This window comes from Oncorhynchus masou, chromosome 10 (genome assembly GCF_036934945.1).
Source record: "Oncorhynchus masou masou isolate Uvic2021 chromosome 10, UVic_Omas_1.1, whole genome shotgun sequence".
Taxonomy (NCBI): Eukaryota; Metazoa; Chordata; class Actinopteri; order Salmoniformes; family Salmonidae; genus Oncorhynchus; species Oncorhynchus masou.
Window position 1 is genome coordinate 1,970,165 of NC_088221.1, and position 22,699 is coordinate 1,992,863.

The window sequence follows — 22,699 nt, forward strand, 5'->3', positions numbered from 1 at the left end:
TGCAGATTAGGAGTAGGGAGTGGGATGGGCCGTTCGACATTTAGAATCCATGATGTCGGGATCATTTTGTTTACATATTAATGAATGCAGATTAGGAGTAGGGAGTGGGATGGGCCGTTCCACATATAGAATCCATGATGTCGGGATCATTTTGTTTGCATAGTAATGAATGCAGATTAGGAGTAGTGAGTGGGATGGGCCGTTCCACATATAGAATCCATGATGTCGGGATCATTTTGTTTGCATAGTAATGAATGCAGATTAGGAGTAGGGAGTGGGATGGGCCGTTCGACATTTAGAATCCATGATGTCGGGATCATTTTGTTTACATAGTAATGAATGCAGATTAGGAGTAGGGAGTGGGATGGGCCGTTCGACATTTAGAATCCATGATGTCGGGATCATTTTGTTTACATAGTAATGAATGCAGATTAGGAGTAGGGAGTGGGATGGGCCGTTCGACATATAGAATCCATGATGTCGGGATCATTTTGTTTGCATAGTAATGAATGCAGATTAGGAGTAGGGAGTGGGATGGGCCGTTCCACATTTAGAATCCATGATGTCGGGATCATTTTGTTTGCATAGTAATGAATGCAGATTAGGAGTAGGGAGTGGGATGGGCCGTTCGACATTTAGAATCCATGATGACGGGATCATTTTGTTTACATAGTAATGAATGCAGATTAAGAGTAGGGAGTGGGATGGGCCGTTTCACATTTAGACGTCCAGTCATTTTAATAGTTAGGAGATCTTGATACCTCCTTATTAGATTGAGTGTTAGGTGGGTGCGAGTTACTGTATGAGCAAGTGACAATTGATCAGCTGAAATGAAGCAATTATAGGAACAAAGGTTTCGATTTATAGAGTCTGTCACATGTTCTATGTAGATAGTGTGGGGGTTGGAAGGAGGGGGTTCGGGGTGGGTGGGTGGACAGTGTGATGGATTGAAAATGATAAAGAGGATAATCTACCTGTTTGAATCCATCTGCCTCAAATGAGACCAAGTCCGTTTCGGTCCGCCTCTTGGCAGAGCTTGGTAAATTTGCCAGTTTTTGTAAAACTTGTAAAATGTTCTGCCAAAAAGTGTCTCTTGGCAGACACACCTTTCAGTAATTTCTCTCAACATCACAATGGATTATATTGCTGATTATTTGATCACATTTTTTATTCACAATATACACTGAGTGGACAAAACATTAGGAACAACTGCTCTTTCCATGACATAGACTGACCAGGTGAATCCAGGTGAAAGCTATGATCCCTTATTGATGTCACTTGTTAAATCCACCTCAGTCAGTGTACATGAAGGGGAGGAGACAAGTTAAAGAAGGATTTTTAAGTCTTGAGACAATTGTGTATGTGTGGTATTCAGAGGATGAATGGGCAAGACAAAGGTTTTAAGTGCCTTTGAACAGTGTATAGGTGCCAGGCCCACCAGTTTGTGTCAAGAACTGTAATGCTGCTGGGTTTTTCCACGCTCAACAGTTTCCCATGTGTATCAAGAAAGGTCCACCACTCATAGGACATCAGGCCAACTTGACATAAATGTGTGAAGCTTGGGAGTCAACATGGGCCAGCATCCCTGTGGAATGCTTTCGACACCTCCTAGAACCTATGCCCCGAAGAATATAGGCTGTTCTGAGGGCAAACGGGGGGGGGGGGGGTCAACTCAATATTAGGAAGGTGTTGCTGAATGTTTGCTATACTCAGTGTACGTCAGTCCTACACTGTAGGTGAAAGATACATTCCTAATGCGTACATCACAATGCATCAGAGATATGCTGAACTCTAACAGTCCTTGGAGCTGCACCTGATTTGTGGAGGAATTTATTTTAGCAACAGCCCCGGAGGTGATTTCAATATTTACTCTGTAGTCTGCTCTGCATACGTCTCATTTGGAAAACAGTTGACTCTCAGCCATTAGGCAGAAATTAAAGGTGACCTTCAGGCTGGGCAGTGGCCACATTTATTATGTGGAGAGAAGTATCACCTTCTTACCAAGCCTGTGTGTGTGTATGTGTGTGTGTGTGTGTGTGTGTGTCGTTTCTATGCATATGGAACAGCAGAGCAGCCAGTGCAAATGAGAGGGCCCTCAGTGACAAGATGTGTACTGTTTGTCAATATGGTCCCAATATATTTTAAGATGCAAACAAGGCTGTACATGATATGCACCTCCATGTCAGTGGCTCAGAGTGGCTATTGCCATCTGCATATCTGCTGCTTGAGAGAGGAGATTAGTGTGTGTACATTTATGTGTGTGTGTTGTGAATTAGAGGTACATGTTCCATTTCTGCCTCTCCTTGTACTTACGTCACACAGCTAATAGCTGCTCTCAAGTCACACCTCTGAAATGTGACAGCTAAGATAGACTCATATGTTGGCTTGTCCTGTCAAGAGTCTACATGTCAACCAAATTCCATATGTACACTGTTTGTTTCAGGGCAGATTTTTTTTAAATCTTTCAGCGGCACACCATTTTACCTCAGCGTCTTGGTTGAACTGCTATTTAATGGAATGTAGTATCTACAGTTTACATACACCTTAGCCAAGTACATTTAAACTCAGTTTTTCACAATTCCTGACATATAATCCAAGTAAAAAGTCCCTGTTTTAGGTCAGTTAGGATCACCACTTTATTTTAAGAATGGGAAATGTCAGAATAATAGTAGAGAGGATGATTTATTTCAGCTTTTATTTATTTCATCACATTCCCAGTGGGTCAGAAGTTTACATACACTCAATTAGTATTTGGTAGCATTGCCTTTAAATTGTTTAACTTGGAGAGTTAAAGAGAGGGATATCTTCAACCACCAACTTACCATCCTGAGACAATGCCGAGTATAGCCCACAAAGATCTCTGCCACGACACAACCCAAGGGGGGGTACATCAAGACGACGTCAGTGACTCAACCCACTCAAGTGACGCACCCCTCCTAGGGACGGCATGCAAGAGCACCAGTAAGCCAGTGACTCAGCCCCTGTAATAGAGTTAGAGACAGAGCATTCCAGTGGAGAGAGGGGAACCGGCCAGGCAGAGACAGCAAGGGCGGAGTCAGGTTTGTAGGCAGGTAACTGAGTCTCACTTTTTCAGTTCTGCCCACACATTTCCCATAGGATTGAGGTCAGGGCTTTATCCTCAAGTATTTGTTCCTGCGTCAAAGGGCTAGCCGTGCTGCTCTGTTGTCGGCCAACTCTTATTTGCCTATGTCCCTCTTTGTGGCACTTGACCGTATGGCTGGGCAGTAGTCCAACAAAACTAGGGCCTATAGGACTCGTTTGTTTATAGCAATGTAAAGAAAGCAACGCTTTATCACAGAACGACCTATCCCCCCGTCTTAGCTACCATTGCATGTATATGTTTTGACCATGACAGTTTGCAATCCAGGGAGTTTACACCTAGCAGTTTAATCACCTGTACTTGCTCAATTTCCACATTATTCAAAAACATGCATCCTGTTTGCCATCCCATAATATGTTGTTTTGACTGACTAGTAGTGTTTAAAATGCTTTTTAAATTACTATCACATCTCTGTACCCAACACATACAATTATCTGGAAGGTCCAGATAATTGTACCCATAAAGTATCCAAGTGTCTTACTTGAGTAAAAGTAAAGATTCATTCATAGAAAATGACTCAAGTAAAAGTGAAAGTCGCCCAGTAAAATACTACTTGAGTAAAAGTCTAAAAATATTTGGTTTTAAATATAGTTAAGTATCAAAAGTTAAAGTATAAATAATTTTAAATGTCTAATGTTAAGCAAACCAGACAGCAATATTTTCTTGCTTTTTTAATGTACGGATAGCCAGGGGCACAGTTCAACACTCAGACAAAATTCACAAACTAAGTGTTTAGTGAGTCTACCAGATCAGGTGCAGTAGGGATGACCAGGGTTGTTCTCTTGATAAGTACGTGAATTAGACAATTTTCCTGTTCTGCTCCGCATTCAAAATGTAACGAGTACTTTTGGGTGTCAGGGAAAATGTAAGGAGTAAAAAGTACATTATTTTCTTTAGGAATGTAGTAAAAGTTATAATAATAGTTATCATATTAATAGTAAAGTAATGTACAGATGCCCCTTAAGTAATACTTAAGTATTTTTACTTAAGTACTTTACACCACTGGTAAGGTCCCTTAGTCGAGTAGTGCATTTCAAACACAGATTCAACCACAAAGACCATGGAGGTTTTCCAATGCCTCACAAAGAAAGGCACCTATTGGTAGATGGGTCAAAACAAAAGCAGGCACTGAATATCCCTTTGAGCATGGTGAAGTTATTCATCAGTACACCCAGTCACTACAAAGATACAGGAGTCCTTCCTCACTCAGTTACCGGAGAGGAAGGAAACCACTCAGGGATTTCACCATGAGGCCAATGGTGACTTGAAAACAGTTACACAGTTTAATGGCTTTGATAGGAGAAACATGAGGATGGATCAACAACATTGTAGTTACTCCACAATACTAACCTAAATGACAACGTGAAAAAAGGAAGCCTGTACAGAATCAACATACACTTTGTCATTATGGCGTGTTGTGTGTATGAATATAAACCATTTACAATTCAAGCTCTAACACACTCCTTCCGTGGCCTCCTACTGCTCTTAAACGCTAGTAAAACCAAACGCATGCTTTTCAACCGTTCGCTGCCTGCACCCACACACCCGACTAGCATCACCACCCTGGATGGTTCCGACCTAGCATATGTGGACATCTATAAGTACCTAGGTGACTGGCTAGACTGTACACTCTCCTTCCAGACTCATATCAAACATCTCCTATCCAAAATCAAATCTAGAGCCGGTTTCTATTTCGCAACAAAGCCTCCTTCACTCGCTACATATTCGTCGCCAGACCCACTGGCTCCAGGTCATCTACAAGTCCATGCTAGGTAAAGCTCCGCCTTATCTCAGTTCACTGGTCACGATGGCAACACCCACCCGTAGCACACGCTCCAGCATGTGTATCTCACTGATCATCCCTAAAGCCAACACCTCATTTGGCCGTCTTTCCTTCCAGTTCTCTGCTGCCTGTGACTCAAACGAATTGCAAAAATCGTTGAAGTTGGAGACTTTTATTTCCCTCACAAACTTTTAACATCTGCTATCTGAGCAGCTAACCAATCGCTGCAGCTGTACATAGTCCATCTGTAAATAACCCAATTCACCTACCTCATCCCCATACTGTTTTTATTTATTTACTTTTCTGCTCTTTTGCACACCAGTATCTCTACCTGCACATAAACATCTGATCATTCATCACTCCAGTGTTAATCTGCTAAATTGTAACTATTCGCTCCTATGGCCTATTTATTGCCTACCTCCTCATGCCTTTTGCACACACTGTATATAGACTACTTTTTTCTACTGTTATTGACTTGTTTATTGTTTATTGTTTACTCCATGTGTAACTCTGTGTTGTTGTCTGTTCACACTGCTTGGCTTTATCTTGGCCAGGTCGCAGTTGTAAATGAGAACTTGTTCTCAGCTAGCCCACCTGGTTAAATAAAGGTGAAAAAAACAAAAAACAACAACAAAATGTGGAATAAGTGATAAGGGATATGAATACTTTCTGAAGGCACTGTACACACACATACCCCCCCCCACACACACACACAAACACACACTTCCACGCACATACAACAACCCCCCGCCCATGAACAGAAATAATGGCATGCCATTGCATATATGTTTTCCTGAATTCATCTGTTCCTATCAAAGCACACGGTGACGTCAATACAGTGTTAGTTGGGAGAGAGAGAGCCAGCAACACGTGCATAGCAATCACATGTACAAAACAACATCTCGTCTACAAGTTAACCTGCTGCAAAGCTATTTCATGTCATAAGATGTCATGTTTACCAGCCAGTGGGGGAACAGGCTGTGTAGAGTTACATAGTAACGTTGTGATGTTGTCAGCAGCATGAACATCTATTTCATGTCATAAGATGTCATGTTTACCAGCCAGTGGGGGAACAGGCTGTGTAGAGTTACATAGTAACGTTGTGATGTTGTCAGCAGCATGAACATCTATTTCATGTCATAAGATGTCATGTTTACCAGCCAGTGGGGGAACAGGCTGTGTAGAGTTACATAGTAACGTTGTGATGTTGTCAGCAGCATGAACATCTATTTCATGTCATAAGATTTACATTTACATTTAAGTCATTTAGCAGACACTCTTATCCAGAGCGACTTACAAATTGGTGAATTCACCTTCTGACATCCAGTGGAACAGCCACTTTACAATAGTGCATCTAAATCATTAAGGGGGAGGGGGGGGGTGAGAAGGATTACTTATCCTATCCTAGGTATTCCTTGAAGAGGTGGGGTTTCAGGTGTCTCCGGAAGGTGGTGATTGACTCCGCTGTCCTGGCGTCATGAGGGAGTTTGTTCCACCATTGGGGGGCCAGAGCAGCGAACAGTTTTGACTGGGCTGAGCGGGAACTGTACTTCCTCAGTGGTAGGGAGGCGAGCAGGCCAGAGGTGGATGAACGCAGTGCCCTTGTTTGGGTGTAGGGCCTGATCAGAGCCTGGAGGTACTGCGGTGCCGTTCCCCTCACAGCTCCGTAGGCAAGCACCATGGTCTTGTAGCGGATGCGAGCTTCAACTGGAAGCCAGTGGAGAGAGCGGAGGAGCGGGGTGACGTGAGAGAACTTGGGAAGGTTGAACACCAGACGGGCTGCGGCGTTCTGGATGAGTTGTAGGGGTTTGATGGCACAGGCAGGGAGCCCAGCCAACAGCGAGTTGCAGTAATCCAGACGGGAGATGACAAGTGCCTGGATTAGGACCTGCGCCGCTTCCTGTGTGAGGCAGGGGCGTACTCTGCGGATGTTGTAGAGCATGAACCTACAGGAACGGGCCACCGCCTTGATGTTAGTTGAGAACGACAGGGTGTTGTCCAGGATCACGCCAAGGTTCTTAGCGCTCTGGGAGGAGGAAACAATGGAGTTGTCAACCGTGATGGCGAGATCATGGAACGGGCAGTCCTTCCCCGGGAGGAAGAGCAGCTCCGTCTTGCCGAGGTTCAGCTTGAGGTGGTGATCCGTCATCCACACTGATATGTCTGCCAGACATGCAGAGATGCGATTCGCCACCTGGTCATCAGAAGGGGGAAAGGAGAAGATTAATTGTGTGTCGTCTGCATAGCAATGATAGGAGAGACCATGTGAGGTTATGACAGAGCCAAGTGACTTGGTGTATAGCGAGAATAGGAGAGGGCCTAGAACAGAGCCCTGGGGGACACCAGTGGTGAGAGCGCGTGGCGAGGAGACAGATTCTCGCCACGCCACCTGGTAGGAGCGACCTGTCAGGTAGGACGCAATCCAAGCGTGGGCCGCGCCGGAGATGCCCAACTCGGAGAGGGTGGAGAGGAGGATCTGATGGTTCACAGTGTCGAAGGCAGCCGATAGGTCTAGAAGGATGAGAGCAGAGGAGAGAGAGTTAGCTTTAGCAGTGCTGAGCGCCTCCGTGATACAGAGAAGAGCAGCCTCAGTTGAATGACTAGTCTTGAAACCTGACTGATTTGGATCAAGAAGGTCATTCTGAGAGAGATAGCGGGAGAGCTGGCCAAGGACGGCACGTTCAAGAGTTTTGGAGAGAAAAGAAAGAAGGGATACTGGTCTGTAGTTGTTGACATCGGAGGGATCGAGTGTAGGTTTTTTCAGAAGGGGTGCAACTCTCGCTCTCTTGAAGACGGAAGGGACGTAGCCAGCGGTCAGGGATGAGTTGATGAGCGAGGTGAGGTAAGGGAGAAGGTCTCCGGAAATGGTCTGGAGAAGAGAGGAGGGGATAGGGTCAAGCGGGCAGGTTGTTGGGCGGCCGGCCGTCACAAGAAGCGAGATTTCATCTGGAGAGAGAGGGAGAAAGAGGTCAGAGCACAGGGTAGGGCAGTGTGAGCAGAACCAGCAGTGTCGTTTGACTTAGCAAACGAGGATCGGATGTCGTCGACCTTCTTTTCAAAATGGTTGACGAAGTCATCTGCAGAGAGGGAGGAGGGGGGGGAGGGGGAGGAGGATTCAGGAGGGAGGAGAAGGTGGCAAAGAGCTTCCTAGGGTTAGAGGCAGATGCTTGGAATTTAGAGTGGAAGAAAGTGGCTTTAGCAGCAGAGACAGAGGAGGAAAATGTAGAGAGGAGGGAGTGAAAGGATGCCAGGTCCGCAGGGAGGCGAGTTTTCCTCCATTTCCGCTCGGCTGCCCGGAGCACTGTTCATAAGATGTCATGTTTACCAGCCAGTGGGGGAACAGGCTGTGTAGAGTTACATAGTAACGTTGTGATGTTGTCAGCAGCATGAACATCTATTTCATGTCATAAGATGTCATGTTTACCAGCCAGTGGGGGAACAGGCTGTGTAGAGTTTCATAGTAACGTTGTGATGTTGTCAGCAGCATGAACATCTATTTCATGTCATAAGATGTCATGTTTACCAGCCAGTGGGGGAACAGGCTGTGTAGAGTTACATAGTAACGTTGTGATGTTGTCAGCAGCATGAACATCTATTTCATGTCATAAGATGTCATGTTTACCAGCCAGTGGGGGAACAGGCTGTGTAGAGTTACATAGTAACGTTGTGATGTTGTCAGCAGCATGAACATCTATTTCATGTCATAAGATGTCATGTTTACCAGCCAGTGGGGGATCAGGCTGTGTAGAGTTACATAGTAACATTGTGATGTTGTCAGCAGCATGAACATCTATTTCATGTCATAAGATGTCATGTTTACCAGCCAGTGGGGGAACAGGCTGTGTAGAGTTACATAGTAACGTTGTGATGTTGTCAGCAGCATGAACATCTATTTCATGTCATAAGATGTCATGTTTACCAGCCAGTGGGGGAACAGGCTGTGTAGAGTTACATAGTAACGTTGTGATGTTGTCAGCAGCATGAACATCTATTTCATGTCATAAGATGTCATGTTTACCAGCCAGTGGGGGAACAGGCTGTGTAGAGTTACATAGTAACGTTGTGATGTTGTCAGCAGCATGAACATCTATTTCATGTCATAAGATGTCATGTTTACCAGCCAGTGGGGGAACAGGCTGTGTATAGTTACATAGTAACGTTGTGATGTTGTCAGCAGCATGAACATCTATTTCATGTCATAAGATGTCATGTTATCCAGCCAGTGGGGGAACAGGCTGTGTAGAGTTACATAGTAACGTTGTGATGTTGTCAGCAGCATGAACATCTATTTCATGTCATAAGATGTCATGTTTACCAGCCAGTGGGGGAACAGGCTGTGTAGAGTTACATAGTAACGTTGTGATGTTGTCAGCAGCATGAACATCTATTTCATGTCATAAGATGTCATGTTTACCAGCCAGTGGGGGAACAGGCTGTGTAGAGTTACATAGTAACGTTGTGATGTTGTCAGCAGCATGAACATCTATTTCATGTCATAAGATGTCATGTTTACCAGCCAGTGGGGGAACAGGCTGTGTAGAGTTACATAGTAACGTTGTGATGTTGTCAGCAGCATGAACATCTATTTCATGTCATAAGATGTCATGTTTACCAGCCAGTGGGGGAACAGGCTGTGTAGAGTTACATAGTAACGTTGTGGTGTTGTCAGCAGCATGAAAAGCTCCTCTCATAGAACATGGGACTGGTATTTTGTGTTTTGGGATATTTGTCATGTTTGTGATCCATGCTACGCCAACATGTTTTCTGTTCAAGTATTTAATTTTTAATACAGTATATAATAAGTTTGTAATTAAATGTATATACACTACTGTTCAAAAGTTTGTGGTCACTTAGAAATGTCCTTGTGTTTGAAAGAAAAGCACATTTTTTGCCCACTAAAAAAACATCAAATTGATCAGAAATACAGTGTAGACATTGTTAATGTTGTAAATGACTATTGTAGCTGGAAACGGCAGATTTTTAATGGAATATCTACATAAGCGTACAGAGGCCCATTATCAGCAATCACTCCTGTGTTCCAATGGCATGTTGTGTTAGCTAATCCAAGTTTATCATTTTAAAATGCTAATTGATCATTAGAAAACCCTTTTGCAATTATGCTAGCACAGCTGAAAATGGTCATACTGATTAAAGAAGCAATAAAACTGGCCTTCTTTAAACTAGTTGAGTATCTGAAGCATCAGCATTTGAGGGTTTCAGCTACAATAGTCATTTACAACATTAACAATGTCTACACTGTATTTCTGATCAATTTGATGTTTTTTTAATGGACAAAAAAATGTGTTTTTCTTTCAAAAACAAGGACATTTCTAATTGACCCCAAACTTTTGAAATGTAGTGTATGTATAGTTGTATTCTTGATTTATATACTGTACATATTCAGTATGTAATATGCTGTATGTATGCATGAATGGTTATCTTATCTCTTTGACGTTCCGACGACACATTTATTTTGATGCGTACATATTTCATGATACTGTAGGATACAGACAGAAGAGTAACACGAAGTGTGTGACAACATGGCAGTGGGACTGGGGTACACAGGTGTATATGTGCTGTAGGAAGATGCTCTAACCTCTAGACCAGGAATAGACAACTAGATTCAGCCATGGTCCGAGTGGATGGTCGGGGCCTTGAACATGATTATAATCATTTGTACACAGCAAATTGCCCCAACACTTTATGATAAAGTTCCGTAATAAATGTATATTTGTAAATGCTTGTTGTTCATTATGTGTGAATAATTTCTAAGATCATTCACACAATGTTTAATATAAAACCTTTTTAAAATCCTTTAAAAAAGATGCCGCCGCCCCTTGTTCTAGACCAACGAAGTATAGCATTCTAAGTGTGTATCTAACTGTGTCCTGTTCTCTCTGGTGCGGGGTGTCCAGGGCTGACAGCAGCGGCGGCGGCAGCTGCCAACGCAGCCATCGCCGAGGCCATGAAGGTGAAGAAGATCAAGCTGGAGGTGATGAGCAGCTACCACAGCAACGCCAACCAGCATGGGGCCGATGGCGAGAACGGAGATCTCAGCTCCAGCGTGGGTAAGTCAGTCAGTGTGACCTTCATACACACAGATGCAAGCGCACATGAACACTCACACAAAGACATGCATCCAGATATCAATGCAGGTATGAATACATATGCAGACGCACAGACACAGACACACAAGCACACACACACACACACACACACACACACACACACACACACACACACACACACACACACACACACACACACACACACACACACACACACACACACACACACACACACACACACACACACACGGCACAAACAGAGACACACCTACACACACACAGACAGAGACACACACACACACACACACACACTCACACAAAGACATGCATCCAGATATCAATGCAGGTATGAATATATATGCAGACACACACACACACACACACACACACACACACACACACACACACACACACACACACACACACACACACACACACACACACACACACACACACACACACACACACACACACACACACACACACACACACACACACACACACACACACACACACACCACACAGACACAGAGACACACACACGCATAAGCAAGGCGAGGATCAGAGTTTGTAGATCTCAGCTACATACAGCTCGTGTTGAAACAATGCTGTACATTCGCCACTCCAAGAATCAATGCACCCGTACAGTAGCTGTCAAGCCAAGGTTCTGGAGACCCAACATAACTATTCTTGCAAGTGTGGAGCCCAATGTAGGTAGTTCAGAGAATGCAGGTCCAGTTGAAACAGCTACAAACTATGTTTGTTTTCCTTTTATTTATTTGTACAATTGTTGTGCATTTGAATATAGAGCTAAACACATTGTCTAAGTCTTTGTAATGCAATGGTACATTCTGTCTCTACTGCACTGTAAAATCCAATATAAAAACAACATTGAGATTGTTAAATACTACATTTAATCCATAAACACTGTATCCCAAAGCTATTAGCCATTAACTCAGTCTCTAATTTCTTTAATTTAATCATTGCTTTTTCAATATGTGCCATTTCAATTAATTATTAGCCCAGAAATACAGACAGATTTAGCTAATATTGCCACCGAGCCACTTAGTGTACTGCGGAAAATGATAATATAGTGTTGAATTATTATGAGCCCATTACAAATTATAGGATCCATGTAATCCCTAAAGCTTTGATTCGCTAAATAGTGTTTTCGATTCACTTACTCTTGCTAAGTGTCTCGATTCATGAATACATTTCGACAGAAGTACTAAGCAGTATGAACAAAGAAGCACAATTCTTTAAAAAAAATGTTGTACGGTTTTATTTGATATTTTTTAAACAATACAAAACATACACATACAAATGACAACATCATACAAACATCAATTACATCACACCTGCCCAGACTCACTAGCCCACACCCCCCCATCTCCAGTGCCCACGTCACTTTCCACTACATGGCCTGAAACTTCACCATTTTGTTTCTCTCCGTAGCCCACGCAGTTTCAATATTGAAATCATATTTTCCAATGTGTTAATAATGGCTGATTGATTTCCAGTTTTTTAGTATACATGTTTTCAAGATGAGTGATGAGAAGAGAATTGTCCAGTCCACTGGGTAACTCACTATGTCACTCCTATGTCATGTCTTGAAATATGCAGAATGATGGATTTAAAATAAGTTTACATTATAATACTTCTGACACCCAACGTTCTAGCTCCGCCCACGACTTCCAGACTTTATAGCGTGGATTATTGAGTCAGTATTTGTTTTACAATTATGACATGACTCTGCCGTTGAGCTGTAGAATGTGTGAATTGTGTCTCCTGTTATAATGCATTCTATACGTTAGCTTATAATGGGTTAAGCATAACTTTTAATTAACTGTAATTTCGCTAGTTATGCTCCAACTTTCCCTCCATCTACATTGGTCCAAAATGACGTATTCGTTCTGCCATGGAAATACATGTATTTCCCTTTCCCAAATGATTTACCGTTTCTATGCCTTTAGTTTTCCATCTGGACCAATTTATCAGTGAATGGTGAAAAGCTATCCAAGGATCGTTCCATAAGGTTGTGTTTTTAGGGAGTGATATTGGTTCTTGTGGAGTCCGTTTCATTTTCTTCCTTATTGTTATATTGTTTTTAACTATGAAGTTATTCATATTCTTTGCTTTATCCTTTGAAAATAGACACGTAAAAAGATTCTGGGGATGAGCATCTTCAGTATGTAACCATTGTTCCCCTTTAGTGCATTTAACTACATGTCATAGGTAAAAGCCTTGGGTTGCGAGTTTTTGCAATTCCAGGTCCGGAAGGTTAAAACCACCCTCAGACTTAGGAAGATGTCAAATGTCTGTTATGGTGACAGAGTATAGTTATTTAAAGTATGTCGTTGGTGGAGTAATTGGTATTACCCAGAATACATGTAAAAACATTGGGAGCCATGCTGTTCTGAAGAGGTTTATTCTACCTGTAAGACTTATGGGAAGACTGTTCCATTTCATTAGATCTGCTTTCATGTCGTTGAAATGGGATAAAGTTGTCTTTATATATTTGTGTGTTTGTTGTCACTTATTGAGTATCCTAAATATTTGTTGTGGTCTACTTAAAGGATTGCTGATCTGCTTTCGTACTTTTTGAGAAGCACAATGCATGAGCTCTGAGGTCATCAATCCAAGAGAATAGACAATATGAGAAAACAAGGCCACGCGGTTACCAAAATCAAGACAAATGTGAATAAGAGCTAATAAGAATGACAATGGAGTTAATAAGAAACTGTTTTATTTTTTTACAGTATAAATTGAAACCTTGAGCACATGGCCTGCCAGCCACACATAAGATCGCACTCCTTGAAGAATCATCATTCTGTTGAAGGGAGCAGTGGTGTGTGTGCGCGTGTACATGTCTGTGTGTGTGTGTGTGTGTGTGTGTGTATGCATGAGTGTGGATCCGCATGCATATGTGTGTGTTGGTGTGGATACGCGGGCCACGGCATTAGCTCCCTGAGTGAAATATATGGCGGGGACGCCTCTCGGCCCCATCCACAATCAATTGGATTATTTTCCTTTAATATTTACTCACAGCGATGAGATGCTTGTGTGCATGGTGATGAACAGTCTGCCACTGGCATTTGAAGGTGACCTGTCACTGTGTATGGACAGATCTCTCGCTCGCGGAAATGTAGAAAATAAATCATTAGGGGCTAGGCAGGGAGACAGACATTCTCTCTCTCTATATATATTTCTCTCTTTCTATACCCGTCTCCCTCTCTATCTTTCTCTCCTTCTTCCCCCTCTCGCTTACTCTCCCCGGATTTAATTCGCTCTCAGATTTATGACTTGAACGAATGCTTTGATTCGTTAAAGCAATGGCTTGCTGAGAAAAATGATGTTTGGTACTGAAGCCATCCTGATATTGATTACTGGGTGTTGCAGAAATGTCTTATTTATTTCGGCCAGTCTTGTGTGACAGGGTGTCCAGCCGAAGTCATCTTAATCAGTGGTTCTCAATCCTCTCCTAGGGGACCCCCAGCCATTCCTGGTGTTTGATCTATTCCACAGCTAGTACACTCAATTCAACTGGTCAACTCATTATGTGAATCAGGTGAGCTAGTTGAGGGCTACAACATCATTGTGAAACGTCTGGGGGTCCCTAAGGACAGAGTTTGAGAACCATTAATCTAGATAATCAGCAGGATATATATGGCCCTAGTAAAGTCTCTTTAGATGCGCCACAGAGAGAGAAATTCATATTTAACCAACATTTATGAAAGGAACAACATTCCTTTAATGTTATGGCCTACAGTAGTATAGTATAGCCTGTTCAGATGGACTGTGGAGAGAGAGCATGTTTAAAAAAGGAAAGCAACATTCCTTTAATGGTATGGACTACAGTAGTTTAGTATAGTCTGTTCAGATGGACTGTGGAGAGAGAGCATGTTTAAAAAGGGAAAGCAACATTCCATCTATGTTTAAATTGGTAGTTGTTTGAATAGACCAGGAAGGGTCAGCTATTATCAAATGGAATTTCTCCTCAGATACTTACTTGGTTAAATGAACTTGTCAAGGGATCTCTTTTACTGAAAGGAAACGTATTGCATTAAGTAGTCATGTTTGTGAAGGGATCTCTTTTACTGAAAGGAAACGTATTGCATTAAGTAGTCATGTTTGTGAAGGATCTCTTTTACTGAAAGGAAACGTATTGCCTTAAGTAGTCATGTTTGTGAAGGGATCTATTTTACTGAAAGGAAACTTATTGCCTTAAGTAGTCATGTTTGTGAAGGGATCTCTTTTACTGAAAGGAGACGTATTGCGTTAAGTAGTCATGTTTGTGAAGGGATCTCTTTTACTGAAAGGAAACGTATTGCATTAAGTAGTCATGTCTGTGAAGGGATCTCTTTTACTGAAAGGAAACGTATTGCATTAAGTAGTCATGTCTGTGAAGGGATCTCTTTTACTGAATGGAAACGTATTGCATTAAGTAGTCATGTCTGTGAAGGATCTCTTTTACTGAAAGGAAACGTATTGCCTTAAGTGTCATGTTTGTGAAGGGATCTCTTTTACTGAAAGGAAACGTATTGCGTTAAGTAGTCATGTTTGTGAAGGGATCTCTTTTACTGAAAGGAAACGTATTGCATTAAGTAGTCATGTCTGTGAAGGGATCTCTTTTACTGAAAGGAAACGTATTGCATTAAGTAGTCATGTTTGTGAAGGGATCTCTTTTACTGAAAGGAAACGTATTGCATTAAGTAGTCATGTTTGTGAAGGGATCTCTTTTACTGAAAGGAAACGTATTGCCTTAAGTAGTCATGTTTGTGAAGGGATCTATTTTACTGAAAGGAAACGTATTGCATTAAGTCGTCATGTCTGTGAAGGGATCTCTTTTACTGAAAGGAAACGTATTGCATTAAGTAGTCATGTTTGTGAAGGGATCCCTTTTACTGAAAGGAAACGTATTGCATTAAGTAGTCATGTCTGTGAAGGGATCTCTTTTACTGAAAGGAAACGTATTGCATTAAGTAGTCATGTTTGTGAAGGGATCTCTTTTACTGAAAGGAAACGCATTGCATTAAGTAGTCATGTTTGTGAAGGGATCCCTTTTACTGAAAGGAAACGTATTGCATTAAGTAGTCATGTTTGTGAAGGGATCTCTTTTACTGAATGGAAACGTATTGCGTTAAAACAATAAAGTAACCTATTCCACTGTAGCATTAATATGGCGCCAGAGAACAAAGCTGACGTTTTCCGTATTCTTAACCAATTGTGTTTTTTTGTTTGTTTCTTTGCCTTTTTTTTAGTTATTTTTTTAACATATTTTGTACATAATGTTGCTGTTACCGTCCTTATGACCGAAAATAATCTTTGGAAAATAAAATTGATGACGTACTGCGGAAGATTAAACTACCAACGGGACATTCAAAACTGTTGTATCTCTTGCTTCACGGAGTCGTGGCGAAATGACCACATTATCAACATAACAGCTGGCTGGTTATCAGCTGTATCGGCAGGATAGTACAGCGGCATCTGGTAAGACAAGGGGCGGCTATCTATGTATTTTTATAAATAAAGGCTGGTGCACAATATCTAAGGAAGTCTCGAGGTTTTGCTCACCTGAGGTAGAGGATCTCATGATAAGCTGTGGACCACACTATATACCTAGAGAGTTTTCATCTGTATTTTTCATAGCTGTCTAAATACCACCACAGACAGATGCTGGCACCAAGACTGCACTGAATGAGCTGTATTCTGCCATAAGCAAACAGGAAAAGGCCCACCCAGAGGTGGAGCTTGTAGTGGCCGAGAACTTTAATACAGGGAAACTTAAATCAATTTTACCAAATTTCTGTCAGCATGTTAAATGTGCAACCAGAAGGGGAAAAAACTCTGGGCCACCTATACTCCACACACAGAGACACATACAAAGCTCTTCCTCACCCTCAAATTTGGCAAATCTGACCATAATCATATCCTCCAGATACCTGCTTACAAGCAAAAACCAAAGCAGGAAGCACCAATGACTAGATCAATAAAAAAGTGGTCAGATGAAGCAGATGCTAAGCTACAGGACTGTTTTGCTAGCACAGACTGGAATATGCTACGGGATTCTTCGGATGGCATTGAGGAGTACACCACATCAGTCACGCCGCCAAACTTACCCTAGTAAAACTGACTATCCTACCGATCCTCGACTTCGGCGATGTCATCTACAAAATGGCTTCCAATACTCTATTCAGCAAACTGGATGCAGTTTATCACAGTGCCATCCGCTTTGTTACTAAAGCACCTTATACCACCCACCCCCCGACCTGTATGTTCTAGTCGGCTGGCCCTCGCTACATATTCATCGCCAGACCCACTGGCTCCAGGTCATCTACAAGTCCATGCTAGGTAAAGCTCCGCCTTATCTCAGTTCACTGGTCACGATGGCACCACCCACCCGTAGAACGCACTCCAGCAGGTGTATCTCACTGATCACCCCTAAAGCCAAACCTCATTTGGCCGCCTTTCGTTCCAGTTCTCTGCTGCCTGTGACTGGAACATATTGCAAAAATCGTTGAAGTTGGAGACTTTTATCTCCCTCACCCACTTTAAACATCTGCTATCTGAGCAGCTAACCGATCGCTGCAGCTGTACATAGTCCATCGGTAAATAGCCCACCCAATTTACCTACCTCATGCCCATACTGTTTTTATTTATTTACTTTTCTGCTCTTTTGCACACTAGTGTCTCTACCTGCACATGACCATCTGATCATTTATCACTCCAGTGTTAATCTGCTAAAATTGTAATTATTTGCCTACCTCCTCATGCCTTTTGCACATAATGTATATGGACTCCTTTTTTAATTAAAAAAATGTTTCTACTGTGTTATTGACTTGTTTATTGTTTACTCCATGTGTAACTCTGTGTTATTGTCTGTTCACACTGCTATGCTTTATCTTGGCCAGGTCGCAGTTGTAGAACTTGTTCTCAACTAGCCGACCTGGTTAAATAAAGGTGAAATGAATAAATAAAAGTCACTGGCTTCATCGATAAGTGCATCGATGATGTCGTCCCCACATTGACCGTACGCACATAACCCAACCAGAAGTCATGGATTACAGGCAACATCCGCACTGAGCTAAAGGATAGAGCTGCTGCTTTCAAAGAGCGGGACACTAACCTGGAAGCTGAGAAATCCCTCTATGTCCACCAAAGAACCATCAAAAAAAGGCAAGGCGTCAGTACAGGACAAAGATCGAATCGTACTTCACCGGCTCTGACGCTCGTCTGATATGCAGGACTTGCAAACCATTACGGACTACAAAGAGAGCTGCCCAGTGACACGAGCCTACCAGGCAAGCTAAACTACTTCTATGCTTGCTTCGAGGCAAATAACACTGAAACATGCATGAGAGCACAAGCTGTTCCGGAAGACTGTGATCACGCTCTCCGCTGACGATGTGAATAAGACCTTTAAACAGGTCAACATTCACAAGGTCACAGGGCCAGACGGATTACCATGATGTGTACTCCGAGCATGTGCTGACCAACTGGCATGTGTCTTTACTGACCTTTTCAACCTCTCCCTGTCCGACTACCAACCCGTAGCACTCACGTCTGTAGCCATGAAATGCGTTGAAAGGCTGTCATGGCTCACATCAACACCCTCAACACCATTATCCTAGAAACCCTAGACCCTCTCCAATTTGCATACCTCCCTAAAAGATCCACAGATTATGCTATCTATATTGCACTCCACACTGCCCTTTCCCACCTGGACAATAGGAATACCTATGTGAGAATGCTTTTCATTGGGGTGACAGGTAGCCAAGTGATTATAGCGTTGAACGAGTAACCGAAAGGTTCCAAAATCAAATCGCAGAGCTGACAAGGTAAAAATATGTCAGTCTACCCCAGAACAAGGCAGTTAATCCACTGTTCCAAGGTCATCATTGAAAATAAGAATGTGTTCTTAACTGAGTTGCTAGTTAAATAAAGGTAAAACAAATATAAAAATAAATTGACAACAGCTCAGCGTTCAACACCATAGTGCCCTCAAAGCTCATCATTAAGCAATGGACCCTTGGACTAATCTACTTCTGCAACTGGATCCTGGACTTCCTGACGGGCCACCCCCAGGTGGTAAGGGTAGGTTTCAACACATCTGCCACGCTGATCCTCAACAAAGGGGCCCCTCAGGGGTGTGTGCTCAGTCCCCTCATGTACTCCCTGTTCACTCATGACTGCATGGCCAGGCACGACTCCAACACCATCATTAAGTTTGCCGATGATACAACAGTGGTTGGCCTGATCACCAACAACGACGATACAACCTATGGGGAGGAGGCCAGAGACCTGGCCGTGTGGTGCCAGGAAAACAACCTCTCCCTCAATGTGATCAAGACAAAGGAGATGATTGTGGACTACAGGATAAATATGACCGAGCACGACCCCATTCTCATCGATGAGGCTGTGGTGAAGCAGGTTGAAAGCTTCAAGTTCCTTGATGTCCACATCACCAACGACCTAACATGGTCCAAGGACACCAAGACAGTCGTGAAGAGGGTACGATAAAACCTTTTCGCCCTGAAGGAGACTGAAAAGATTTGGCATTGGTCCTCAGATCCTCAAAAGGTTCTACAGCTACACCATCGAGAGTTACCTGACTGGTTGCTTCACTACCTGGTATATGGCAACTGCTCGGCCGCCGACCACAAGGCCCTGCAGAGGGTAGTGCGGACGGCCCAGTACATCACTGGGGCCAAGCTTCCTGCCATCCAGGACCTCTATACCAGGCTGTGTCAGAGGAAGGCCCTAAAAATGGTCAAAGACTCCAGCCACCCTAGTCACTTCTCTCTGCTACCACACGGCAAGCAGTACCGGAGCGCCAAGTCTAGGTCCAAGAGTATTCTAAACAGCCTCTACCCTCAAGCCATAAGACTCCTGAACATCTCATCAAATGGCTACCCAGACTATTTGCATTGCCCCCCTCCTTTACACCACTGCTACTCTCTGTTGTTATCATCTATGCCTAGTCACTTTAAACTCTACCTACAGTACATGTACATATTGCCTCAACTAACCGGTGCCCCGCCACACATTGACTCTGTACTGGTACCCCCCCCACCTGTATATTGTCTTGCTATTGTTATTTTACTGCTGTTCTTTAATATTTCTTATTCTTATTTGTATTTTTTAAAACTGGATTGTTGGTTAGTGGCTCTTAATTAGCATTTCACTGTAAGGTCCATGCTCTACCTGTTGTAGGTGACTAATACATTTTGATTAGATTTTAATTACAACAACTCATTTGACACATGCCATGAAGAGCATAAACATTTTGCTCATGTTTGCAATATAATCTGCTCCACTCTCAGCACTCAGGCCCTTGTTGATGATACTGCTCAAGCTGATGCTTACACTGCAGGGCAGTGCTGATGAGGAAGTGAATTAATGCTCACTTTTAGAGAGAGAGAGTTCATATAAATTCAGAAGGGTTGATAGTGATAATGACATTGTAACTATTGAAATACGTAATACTACTACTAATAGTTTCAGACAAAAGCAGAGAGTGGCAGAGACAGAGAGGCAGATGCCGGCATACAAGTCAGAGGCAAAGCAGAGACAGAGAGATAAATGCAGAGACAGATACAGAGGTAGCATTAGAAGCCGAGTTAGGGACAGAAACAAAGGGAGGGACAAAGACAGAGGCAGACACAGAGGCAGACACGGGCAGAGGTCGAACCAGAGAGACAGAGACAGAGCTAAAAACAGAAGCAGAAGCAGAATAATTTACAGAGGTAGAGAAGGAGGTAGACAAAGCCAGAGGTAGAGACAGAGGCTGAGACAGGGAGTGAAGGACACCTTGTTCTGTTGGTGGAGTAGGATTGCTTTGCGTCTTTGTGTTGACGTCAATGGAACAGGCTAAAGTTTCTCTCCCCCACATCAGAGAGAGAGAGAGAGCTTGTTCTCTGATTAGACAAACAGTTTGTCTCTCACTCTCTTTGATTCTCTCTGGCAGTCTTTCGAATGAGGTGGTGTGTGTTGGTTTCAAAGGGGGTTCAGAGGCCCTCTCGATGTGTACAATGTGGATTGTTCTTGTGGCTCTCAGGAAATGACACAATTACAGATCACAGACCCAGGTAGAGCATGTGGGGCACTAGGCCTTTCAGTTGGATAAACAGCCTGCTAAATCAAGTCACAATGTATTTGTTGTGTACACAGTTTAGCAGATGTTATAGAAGTTGCAGCAAAATGCTTACGTTACTAACTCCTAAAAATGCAGTAAAATGTCAAACAGGTACACAAATAATACATTTAAAAAACAAGAAAACAGAAAGAACAACAATAAATCAAGAAATGTCAGAACGAATCCAGTAACAGCCTAATTAGCACTGTAACAGTGATCCAAATGCAATCTACAGTTGAAGTCGAAGGTTTACATACACCTTAGCCAAGTACATTTAAACTCAGTTTTTCACAATTCCTGACATTTAATCCAAGTAAGAATTCCCTGTTTTAAGGTTATTTAGGATCACCACTTTATTTTAAGAATGTCAAAATAATATTTGAGTGAAAGATTTATTTCAGCTTTTATTTCTTTCATCACATTCCCAGTGGGTCAGAAGTTTACATACACTCAATTAGTATTTGGTAGCATTGCCTTGGGTCAAACATTTTGGGTAGCCTTCCACAAGCTTCCCACAATAGGTAGGGTGCATTTTGGCCCATTCCTCCTGACAGAGCTGGTGTAACTGAGTCAGCTTTGTAGGCCTACTTGCTCGCACATGCTATTTTCAGGTCTGCCCACACATTTTCTATAAGATTATGCTTGGGGTCATTGTCCATTTGGAAGACCCATTTGCAAAAAAGCTATAACTTTCTGACTGATGTCTTGAGATGTTGCTTCAACATATCCACATAGTTTGCCTGCCTCATGATGCCATCTATATTGTGAAGTGCACCAGTCCCTCCTGCAGCAAAGCACCCCCACAACATGATGCTGCCACCCCGTGCTTCACGGTTGTGTGATGGTGTTCTTCGGCTTGCAAGCCTCCCCCTTTTTCCTCCAACCATAGACATTTCCTCCAACCAGGACATTTCTCCAAGAAGTACAATCTTTGTCCCCATGTACAGTTGCAAACCGTAGTCTGTTTTTTTTATGGCGGTTTTGGAGCAGTGGTTTCTTCCTTGCTGAGCAACCTTTCAGGTTATGTCGACGTAGAACTCGTTTTACTTTTGATATAGATACTTTTGTACTTGTTTCCTCCAGCATCTTCACAAGGTCCTTTGCTGTTGTTCTGAGATTGATTTACACTTTTCGCACCAAAGTAGGTTCATCTCTATGAGACAGAACGCGTCTCCTTCCTGAGCGGTATGACAGCTGCATGGTCCCATGGTGTTTCTACTTGCGTACTATTGTTTGTACAGATGAACGTGGTACCTTCAGGTGTTTGGAAATTTCTCCCAAGGATGAACCAGACGTGTGGAGGTCTACAATTTTTTTTTGAGGTCTTGGCTGATTTCTTTTGATTTTCCCATGATGTCAAGCAAAGAGGCACTGAGTTTGAAGGTAGGCCTTGACATACATCCACAGGTACACCTCCAATTGTCTCAAATGATGTCAATTAGCCAATCAGAAGCTTCTAAAGCCATTGCATACTTTTCTGGAATTTTCCAAGCTGTTTAAAGCCACAGTCAACTTAGTGTATGTAAACTTCTGACCCACTGGAATTGTGATAGTGAATTGTAAGTGAAATAATCTATTTGTAAACAATTGTT

At 42.7% G+C, this 22,699-nt stretch overlaps 1 protein-coding gene across 2 annotated transcripts in view; it reads left to right on the forward strand.

The window, feature by feature from the left end:
- The window catches only part of dachd (dachshund d), a 331,847-nt gene that overhangs the window by 175,579 nt on the left and 133,569 nt on the right, over positions 1-22,699 (forward strand). For both annotated transcript variants that reach the window (XM_064975650.1, XM_064975651.1), the window contains exon 3: positions 10,820-10,972. In XM_064975650.1, coding sequence (XP_064831722.1) covers positions 10,820-10,972 — 153 coding nt within the window. The remainder of the gene's footprint in view (positions 1-10,819; positions 10,973-22,699) is intronic.